This window comes from Hordeum vulgare, chromosome 3H (assembly GCF_904849725.1).
Source record: "Hordeum vulgare subsp. vulgare chromosome 3H, MorexV3_pseudomolecules_assembly, whole genome shotgun sequence".
NCBI classification, from domain to species: Eukaryota; Viridiplantae; Streptophyta; class Magnoliopsida; order Poales; family Poaceae; genus Hordeum; species Hordeum vulgare.
Genome location: NC_058520.1, coordinates 214,544,351 through 214,554,691, shown reverse-complemented (window position 1 = coordinate 214,554,691; position 10,341 = coordinate 214,544,351). Strand labels below are relative to the sequence as shown.

The 10,341-nt window shown below is 45.3% G+C and overlaps 1 protein-coding gene and 1 pseudogene across 2 annotated transcripts; both read right to left on the bottom strand.

The window, feature by feature from the left end:
- Positions 1-571: 571 nt before the first annotated feature.
- LOC123443545 lies at positions 572-1,187 on the bottom strand (annotated as a pseudogene).
- A 4,629-nt stretch (positions 1,188-5,816) lies between these two features.
- Positions 5,817-8,868, bottom strand: LOC123443544. Of its 2 annotated transcripts, XR_006630711.1 has the most exons (3): positions 7,982-8,868; positions 7,181-7,243; positions 5,817-5,856 (listed from the first exon to the last, which is right to left on the bottom strand). XR_006630711.1 is itself a non-coding variant. In XM_045119960.1 (1 exon), the coding sequence occupies exon 1, from the start codon at positions 8,756-8,758 to the stop codon at positions 8,144-8,146; it is 615 nt and encodes a 204-aa protein (XP_044975895.1). In that variant the 5' UTR covers positions 8,759-8,868; the 3' UTR covers positions 7,589-8,143. The 2 variants fall into 2 exon arrangements, 1 of the variants encoding a protein (XP_044975895.1); XM_045119960.1 differs by lacking the exons at positions 5,817-5,856; positions 7,181-7,243 and having other exon boundaries at positions 7,589-8,868.
- Between the last annotated feature and the right edge of the window lie 1,473 nt (positions 8,869-10,341).

The window sequence follows — 10,341 nt, the reverse complement described above, 5'->3', positions numbered from 1 at the left end:
ATCGTATGACATGGGTGCAACATGCATGCAAAAGAATATTGATGTGGCTCGGACAAAAAAATATAAAATACATGGCCGAAACCTACTGCTACTTGTCCAATAGATGTGAGAGCAACATCATAGAGCTGGAAAAAACAAATGAACAAACAAAAAATAAATTGGTTGTGCTGGTTTTGAACCCAGGACCCCCTAGATGGGAACATGAGGCGCTAGCCACTACGCTACTACTTGTACGTGCCACCGATTGAGGCACTGGTTTATCTAAGCGACGAAATAGTCGAGCTTTGTTCCCCACGTCGAACGAGAAAACTGGAGATGTCTCCGGCGAGCAAACACAACGACGACATGGGCGGATGAGATATGACGGGCGTGCACACAACTGGTGTGTGTGTGAGGGGGTAGTTTTCACCTTGCTGGGCCGGCGTAGTGGTCCAGGGCGAGGGGAGGGGCGGTCAACGCGGTTGCTGGCGACGTGTTCCTGCTCTTCTCTGGATGAAGAGGAGGCAAGCCACGGCGAGCGGTTGCTGGCGACGGGACTTAGGAGTGACAGAGGTGGGCCTGGGCGCGGATCCTACGAAGACACACACGAACAACAAGGGCGCGGGTCTGCACGGCTGCGGCTCAGTCGAGCAATGGGACTCGATATGGTGGTGCTTGATGCGGCCGTTCCTCGACGTTCCTCTGCAAGAAAGAAGAAGAGAGAGGGAGCTCTAAGATAGAGAAAAGAGAAGCAAGAGGGCGGAGAAAAGAGAGGCGGGAGGAATGATGCTGGTCCTACGGGTCCTCGGGGATGCGTCGGACGGGAGGTGGCCGGTCCGCTCGCGACGAGCTCCTGCCGTACACGAACGCGAAGGGAGGTGCGGCTACTCCAGGGGATCCTCCCATTGGGTGCTTGGGGAAGCTGGAGATGATGCGAGGCACAACGGCCTTGGCAGGACTGCAGGGGTGTGCCGCAGCATGGCAGAAGGCGATGGCGAGGTCGGCCTGGCGGCGGTCACCGGCGAGGTCGCACTGGAGGCCGAAGTAGCAGGGTGCTGCGGAAGGTGTTGCTGATTCGGTGCTCCGGCGAGTGGCGGTTGGTTACCGGTGCGGCCGAACGCGAAGGGCAGGGACGACGCGGGGTACTAGGGAGCTCGGGCACGAGAGGAGCTCCTGCTACGGCTCTTGATTCCTCTGGATCGAAACATGGGAGGCCGGGGTGGGGACAAGGGCTTGCTCTGATTAGATCGGGGGATCCCGATGTGGGTGGCAGCGCGCGGATGGGATAGGGGGAGGATTATTGGGATTGGTCTAGGTTAGGTCTAGGTGGTCTATATATATAGCTAGTGGGCTAGGTTTCGGATCACCTCGATCCTCTGATTTTAATCGGACGGTCGGGAAAATATGTTAGGATGAGTAATTGACAAACCGAAGACGGTTTGCGGTATAACGGGGTTGATTCAGACCCAACGATAACGACCGTGTGTTTTGTGTACCGGGAGGTTTTTGGACTAGGTTCCGCGCAGGTCGGTGCCCTGTGTAGAGGGGCTAGGCGGAGATGAGAGGGAAAACAGGCAACCTGGCGACAGAGTTTTATAAAACAAAAACATCCGACGAAATGACCGGCTATAGTGCCGCTATAGGTTTAACGGTTGGGGTATCAAACAAACTCCGATTGCGTTGAAGTTTGGCACGCGGCCTTCCTACACTATTTAAGACCACACACCAACTTTCAACCCAATCTGAGAAAGTTTTACACACTTTTAAAAACACTCTTTTAATGATGGTGCGGGCGCGTGTATGTGTGGTTGGTCTCAAAATCAACGAAAAAACGAAGAGAGCCGACAACTAATTACGGATGGAAGTTTGAAAATGACGGCCTCGGAGTGTCGATGCAATGCGGATGATGCACATGATGCGATAATGAATGGGGCAAACAATTAATTAACACAGTGACAACGGAATAAAAGGGGAATCTTCTGGAGCGTCGAACTAGGTCTGTTACAACTCTCCTACACTAACAAGAGATCTCGACCCAAGATCTAAGAATGAAGAGGGAAATAGGATGAGAAAGCAAGAGGTAAAACTTTGTTGCTTGTTTGAAAAACGAGTGAAACCAATGAATCTTGAAGGTTTCAAAGAGAAGAAGAATGACATGAGGAACAATCGAGAATTCAAACAAAATTTCGGCAACACTTCGGTAGGAAATTGAGGCAAAAAAATTGATAGATGGAAAGATCTTGACAAGATTTACAACAAACCAACTAAATTGATATGCAAGGAAACAATATGAAAGAAGACAAAACACTCCAGTCAAATGAATAAGAAAGGAAAGAACACGATCTTGACACAACGAGATGATTGATTCAAAGGGAGCAACATCACAACAATTTCGGAACAAGAGAATAGGAACTAGATCATCGGGAAGAAATAATGTAGAAGAAAATGACAACTACTACCACAATTGAATTTGGCAAGCATCCTTGCAATAAGAATTGAACGGAGTTGTTGGAAGACCAACAACAAAAAGAACAAGCTTATTGTGGGCTTATGGTAACCATCTCAAATAATAAGGTGACAACCAGCCACTAACAGAAACAATGATTGACTGCGAGCAACATGATATGCACAACTTCTTACACCAAGAGGAAACATTGAGAACTTGGATCACGACAAGCACCATGATAGCAACAATCCTTAGACAAGGCTTTAGGTGAAATCCAACCCAAGACAACTTCGATGAAGAAACCATGGGTTGAAATTATCCATGACCAAGGAATTGATGGGTTTAAATATCCCATTCTTGAAACAATTCTCTTCAAGACTCCTCCACTAACAAGAATGTTATAACACCGCCTCAAAGGATAAAGGGGGGACAATTCTAGTTGGAATGCAAAACACATGATATTTGAGCCTCTCCAACAAGAATGTTGAAGAACACTTCGAGAAAGAATTCAAACCTTGATGAATCACCATGAAGAACCACTTGGAGAACACTTGGATGAAAGGATGGCATAAAGAGTTGAATGCTGAAAAAAATAAGATTGAATCCTTGCAAAGATTTAGATTAAGCTTCGCGAAGAGATAACAGAGACAAACTTGGAACTCTAGAAGGAAAATATGAAGCACTTGGGATAAATATTTGATATCATGAACCACTCCGGGAGAAGAATTGATATAATCTTGATGAACAAGAATAAAAATTATGTTATGCTTATCCTTCATCAAATTTAAATTGATGAAAACCAATGGATTTAGTATAGCACTTATTCTTCTTGGAAAATATTGGGGAGAGAGAGATGGAGCACAAACTGAAGAAGTCTTGAACAACCACCGGTAAGAATACACGAATGAATGAGGATACCAAGAGTGAATGGAGATGCATGAGAATGAAGATATCATAATCCACCTGAGAGAACACTTGAACAAGAGATCGGAATAATTAATATACGAACAGACAACAATCGAGAAGAATTTGAGAATGAAAGCTGAAAGCTGAGAATGAAGAAATCTTCTGAAATGATGGCCTTCGGAGGATTGAGCAATGAAACAACATTGAAATGAACCGGATAACAAGAAAGGGATTACCCATGATTGAAAACAATATGAGACTAGAGAACAAAGCTGAGATGACAATCTTCAAAAGAATGGATAAGATTTAAGACAAACACTCCTTCGAATACCTGGCTGAGAATGATGGCAAGAATCACCATCGAGAATTACTGAGACACTCCGGAATAATGAAGAAAGAAAGGTTGAGACAACAAATAAAATTCATTTGGCGATCTTGGAGAGGAAATATGACTGATGGAATTCATACTTATGTTACACTTGAAAAGAATTAAAGATATCCGGGAAAGATTACAAGAGCCAGGAAAGATCCTGGGAACCCTATGGATTATGGGCCCACTCAAAAGAAAATACTGTTGAATGGATTGCACGGTACAAATGAAAACTTGATGAGGTTAGCACCTCAAATTAATTGAAAGGATTGAAAACAAGAAACTTCTGAGATATCTACAACACTTCAGATAGAATATAGAGAGATGAAAACAAGAAAGACTTGATAGAATTTCCAACATGGGAAACAATTTAAAGGATGAAAACGATATGATGAACATCAAAGGTTGAATTGAATCCACCGGAGAAGAAAACAAAAATGAAGAATGATGAACATGAAATTCCTGAGAATCTTCACAATGTATTACCGGGAACAAAAGAAAAGAAAAGATAGCGAAGCAATAATGAAAAGAAAGACACTTTGATGACAATTTAATAACTGAAGCAAAAGGGTGGGAGGGTGGGAAAAAACAAAGATAACTTGGGACAGATGAGATGAACTCCAGAAAGAAATGAGAGATTGATCTTGCAAATGTTGGAGAGGATTGAATTACTTGAAGAGAAGCACACCGGTTGAAAAAAAATTGACATGACGACTCCAATTGACAAGAATTGATAAGACAAATTGATTGAGCAAAAATAATTAATTAGCATTCCCATAGAAATATGAGAAAACTGCTAGGAAATATATGAATTCACCCCTTGACATCGAAGCAACTAGAATTATCATACTCCAACAAAACAAAGGATGAGGCTTGCGAATTAGCCATAACAAACATATGACAAAGATTCCACTCGATATTTTCATGGGTTGGATCGCACGGGCTCGATCGTACATTGGATTTTCATATTGAAATGACGCATGAATATACTCCTTAGACGTAGCAAACTACAAGGCTTGTCAAAGCATATGGATGACATATATAGAGAATGTACTTTGTAAAAACGATCGTGAACGAATGAATACACTCATTGTTGAACCCCAACCTGACATAATGCATCTGTTGGAAGATTGTCCTATAAGTAACTACTTGAATTCCCACCTAAGAAATCTCGAAATTTCTGGCCGTGCAATCGGGTCCACGGATACAGGGAGTGAAATCCATCACTGAACTCCTAACAATAACACTAACCCGTCCAGTGTATCACATCCGTCAACACATAACCAGAGATCTCAGAAACTCATCTATCTCAGACCCTCGTAATCACAACGATACTAAGTATGGCGGTACCCCCGAACTCTGTGCACCAGTACTCGGGATGCTGGGCGTATCTCGCCACTACTAGTATTGAAGCAATTTCGAACATCCTCCGTCCTGAGATACTAAGAAACATGAATGATAACGATGGGCTCAAGAATCCCCTAGAGCTCAACTCGCCGGAAGAAATCAAGTTAGACATGAGGCACCAAGTCAGAACTCCGTCACATCAACATGATATAGATTCAAAAATATCCGCGTGATCCAATTTTTTTAGTGAGAAGAGGAGTAGAATTAAAATTATTACGTCAAGATTCCTCACCAGAGCATAGAAGGGGAGAAGGGAGAAAAAAGAATCCTACTCTTTGATATATAACTAGACTCAAAGCAGTTTTTCACTAGACTAGACTCGGCCAAGTTCGATCAACAAGGGGGCTCCTAGGTCGGTATTGCTCTGATACCAACTTGTAACGCCCAAGATACGACTCTATCCTTATTTGGCGCGAGGACCTCGACAGGGATAGAAGCGCATCTCGTCGTTTTGCAAGAATGGATATCGTTACAAGTACATGTATAGAATAGATAAGTATATGGAATTGACTTACATTCACCACAAGCTACATCAAGTTCACATCAAAACAGCAATATACATCCATCATGAAGAAGAGAAGGGTCCGACTACGAACGAAAACAAACGATAAAAGATTGACGTCCATCCTTGCTATCCCAGGCTGCCGTCCTGGAACCCATCATAGATCGATGAAGAATAAGAAGAAGAAACTCCAAACAGAACAATCATCGCGCCCACGTCAAAGTATCGCTTTACCTGTACCTGCAACTGTTGTTGTAGTAATCTGTGAGCCACATGGACTCAACAATCTCATTTCCAAAGGTATCAATACTAGCAAAGCTTAATGGGTGAGGTATGGTTAAGTGGTGAGGCTGCAACAAGTGACTAAGCATTTGTTTGAGGTGGCTAACTTACGAGTACAAGAATGAAAGAGGGGGATGATCTACGCACAACGGACGTGAACTAGTACTGATCAAATGAATGATCCTGAACAATTACTTACGTCAGACGTAACCCCACCGTGTCCTCAATAGGAGAAGGAGCTCTCGAAAGAGACAATCACGGTTATGCACACAATTGGCATATTTTAATTAAGCTTACTTCAAGTTATCTAGAACCGGATGTTAAACAAAGTTTCCAAGTTTGCCACATAACCGCAGGCACGACTTTAAAAAGATTTAACCCTGTAGGGGTGCTCCAACTAGTCCATCACAAATTACCACAAACCGCATAGAAAGCCTCGATCATGAAACTCGTGATCTCTCGGAATACTTAGTGGAAAACCTCAACTCTGAGATAGCCCCAAGCATCACTGGTATCCCGATGCACAAGATATTTCATAAAAGTTAAAACAAATCCAGCAAGGCCGTCCGACATGTCGATGAACCCGATAGGAGCCTCATATCTCGTTCTCAGGACACGACTGGATGGATCACACTACGAGTAAACCCAAACCTCGAGTTGCCCCATGGCGGCCCCGTACTCTGCCCTTTTCGGATCAACACTCATGTGGAGCACTCGCCCGAGGGTTGGTAAATTATCCACGGGATCCGAAAAGTCCCTATGCAATTTTATTAGGTTATTAGGCAAATGTAGTACCAAAGTTGGGCCTTGCGAGACAAGCTTTAACTAAGAAGAATTATCAGGGGGTCCCCATAATAAACCTGATCGTGTTAGGAGCGCTCAATTATGGAATACAACACCGGTAGACGAAACTAAGGCGACAAAGGTGGAACAAAACACCAGGCTAGAAAGCTGAGCCTTCCACCTTTTACCAAGTATATAGGTCCATTAATTTAAGTAACAATTATATGGTGATATAACAAGCAACCGATGTTATCACATGGAATCAACGACACCTGCAACTAGCAACGCTAACACATGGTTAAGCAAGCGGTAACATAGCCAATCAGTGGTTTGCTAGGTTGTAGGAGGTTGAAGGTTTCATGGCAATGTTGAGAGGCTCACATTTAACATGTGGTAGGCAACGAGACATAACGAAAGAAATGATACAACTAGCATGACATTGATAGTAATGGTATCTAGGGAAATGGTCATTTTGCCTGTGATCCTGCTCGGAAGAAGAACGAACCCGTGAAGTAGACGAACCGATGTAGTCGAACGGATGCTCACATTCTGACATGTTTGTAGAACTCTATCGAGATGAAGCAAACCGGAAACAAGAATCAACACACGATAACACCACAATATACATGACATGATGCACACCCTAATATGATGCATGTCCATTTTAATTATGCGCGGCATGGCATGGAAATTCACAACAATCAAACACTACACATTAAGTGAAGCTCAATATGCAACTCGTTGCATATTGACGAAACTCCACATTTTAATTACTTAGTTCACTCTCGTTTAGTGACCCGTCAAGATTAAATGTTGTTTAACATGGCAAGAGGTGAAGCCCGTCATTCTAGTTGGTTACATATATAGCTAGTCTCCAACTGAGTTACGGTCTAAAAGATACGAGCAACACAGATACAATGGGTGCAACATGCTTGCAAAATAATATTGATGTGGCTGGGACAAAAAATATAAACTACATGGCCGAAACCTACTGCTACTTGTCCAATAGATGTGAGAGCAACATCATAGAGCTGGAAAAAACAAATAAACAAACAAAAATATATGGGGTGAGCTGGTTTTGAACCAAGGACACCCTAGATGGGAACATGAGGCGCTAGCCACTGCGCTACTGCGTTGTACATGCCACTGATTGAGGCACTGGTTTGTCAAAGCGACTAAATAGTCGAGCTTTGTTCCCCACATCGAACACGAAAACTAGAGATGTATCCGACGAGCAAATGCAACGGCGACATGGGCAGATGAGCTATGACGGGCGTGCAGACTACTGGTGGGCGGCAATTTTCACCTTGCTGGGCCGGCATGGTGGTCCAGGGCAAGGCGAGGGGCGGTCAACGCGGTTGCTGGTGACATGTTCCTCCTCTTCTCTGGACGAAGATGAGGCAAACCATGGTGAGCAACTGCTGGCGATGGGACTTGGGAGTGACAGAGGCGGGCCATGGCGCAGATCCTACGAAGACGCACATGAACAACAGGGGCGCGGGTGTGCATGGCGGTAGCTCGGTCGAGCAATGAGACTCGATCTGGTGGTGCTTGATGCGGCCGTTCCTAGACGTTCTTCTGCAAGAAAGAAGACGAGATAGGGAGCTCTAAGATAGATAAAAGAGAAGCAAGAGGGCAGAGAAAAGAGAGGCGGGAGGAACGATGCTGGTCCTGTAGGTCCTCGGGGATGCGTTGGACGGGAGGCGGCCGGTCCGCTCGCGACGAGCTCCTGCCCGTACACGAACGTGGAGGGAGTTCCGACTACTCCAGGGGCTCCTCCCATTGGGCGCTTGGGGAAGCTAGGGATGACGCGAGGTACGACGGCCTTGGCAGGACCGTGTGGGTGCGCCGCGGCATGGCGAAAGGCGACGGTGAGGTCTGCCTCGTGGCGGTCGCCAACAGGGTCTCGCTGGAGGACAAAGTAGCACGTGCAGCGGAGCTGTTGCTGATTTGGTGCTCCAGCAAGCGGCGGCTGGTTACCGGAGCGGTCGAACGCCAAGGGCAGGGACAACGTGGGGTACCAGGGAGCTCGGGCACGGGAGGAGCTCCTGCTGTTGCTCTTGATTCCTCTGGATCGGAACATGGGAGGCCGGCACGGGGACAAGGGCTTGCTCTAGTTGGATCGGGCGATCCCGATGTGGGTGGCGGCGCGCGGATGGGATAGGGGAGGATTATTAGGATTGGTCTAGGTTAGGTCTAGGTGGTCTATATATGTAGTTAGTGGGTTAGGTTTCGGGTCACCTCTATCCTCTTATTTTAATCGGACAGTCGGGAAAAATAGGTTAGGATGACTACTTGACAAACTGAAGACGGTTTGTGGTATAACGGGGTTGATCCAGACCCAACGGTCACGATCGTGTGTTTTGGGTACTGTGATGTTTTCGGACTAGGTTGCGCGCAGGTCGGTGCACTCTGCAGAGGGGCTAGGCGGAGATGAGAGGGAAAACATGCAACCCGACGACAAAGTTTTATAAACCGAAAACGTCCGATGAAATGACCGGCTATAGTGCTGCTATAGGTTTAACGGTTGGGGTATCAAATGAACTTCGATTTGCGATGAAATTTGACACGCGGCCTTCCTACACTATATTAAGACCGCACATCAACTTTCAACCCAATCTGAGAATGTTTTACACACTTTTAAAAACACTCCTTTTAACGATGCTGCGGGCGCGTGCATGTGTGGTTGGTCTCAAAACGGTCAACGACGAAATGAAGAGAGCTGCCAACTAATTACGGATGCAAGTTTGAAAAATGACGTCCAAGGAGTGTCGATGCAATTCGGATGATGCGCATGACGCGGTGATGAATGCGACAAACAATTAATTAACACGGTGACAAAGGAACAAAAGGGGAATCTTCTGGAGCGTCGGTCTCGGGCTGTTACAGGTAAGACAAGTCCAGCAAGACCACCCGATGTGGCGAAGACCCCGATAAGAGCCGCCTATGTCAGTCTCAGGACACGTTGGATAAGCGAAGCATACGGTGTCCTGATAGAAATCTCCCGAGTTGCCCCGGGTTGGCCCCGCACTATGCTCTAGTTTGGACCAACACTCATAAGGAGCACTGGCCCGGGTTGTTGATTAAGTCTCCTCGGGGTAGCTATTCCCTATGCTTTAATTATTAAGTTGTTAGCGAATTTAACATCAAAGTTGGGTCTTGCCAGACAAGGTTTAACTCTAAACGATTATCAAGGGAGTCCCCATAACAACCCCGAACGTGTTAGGAGCGCTCAGTTATGGAATAAAACACCGGTAGCCAAAAGTAAGGCGGGAAAAGCGGAACAAATCACCTAGCAAAAGGGTAGGCTTTACGCCTCTTACCAAGTATATAGGTGCATTAATTAAATAGCATTTAAAGTAAGATGATAATCAAATTGCGCATGTTATCACATGGACCAGCTTACACCTACAACTAGCAATTCTATCAAGATGGTTGAGCAAGCACTAACTTAGCCAAACAATATTTGCTAGGAGGGGAAGGGTTAGAGGTTGCCTATCCCGACCACTCGGGCGCGTGCTGCTCCATTGCTGACGTGTGAAGAGGTTCGGCTGATACCACGATGTCGAGTACCCATAACTTCTCCCGCGTAGCCGGTTAGTACAAAAAGGTTTCCGACCAACCCAGATCAAATACCCAAATCCATTAACATTTTAATTAATTCAT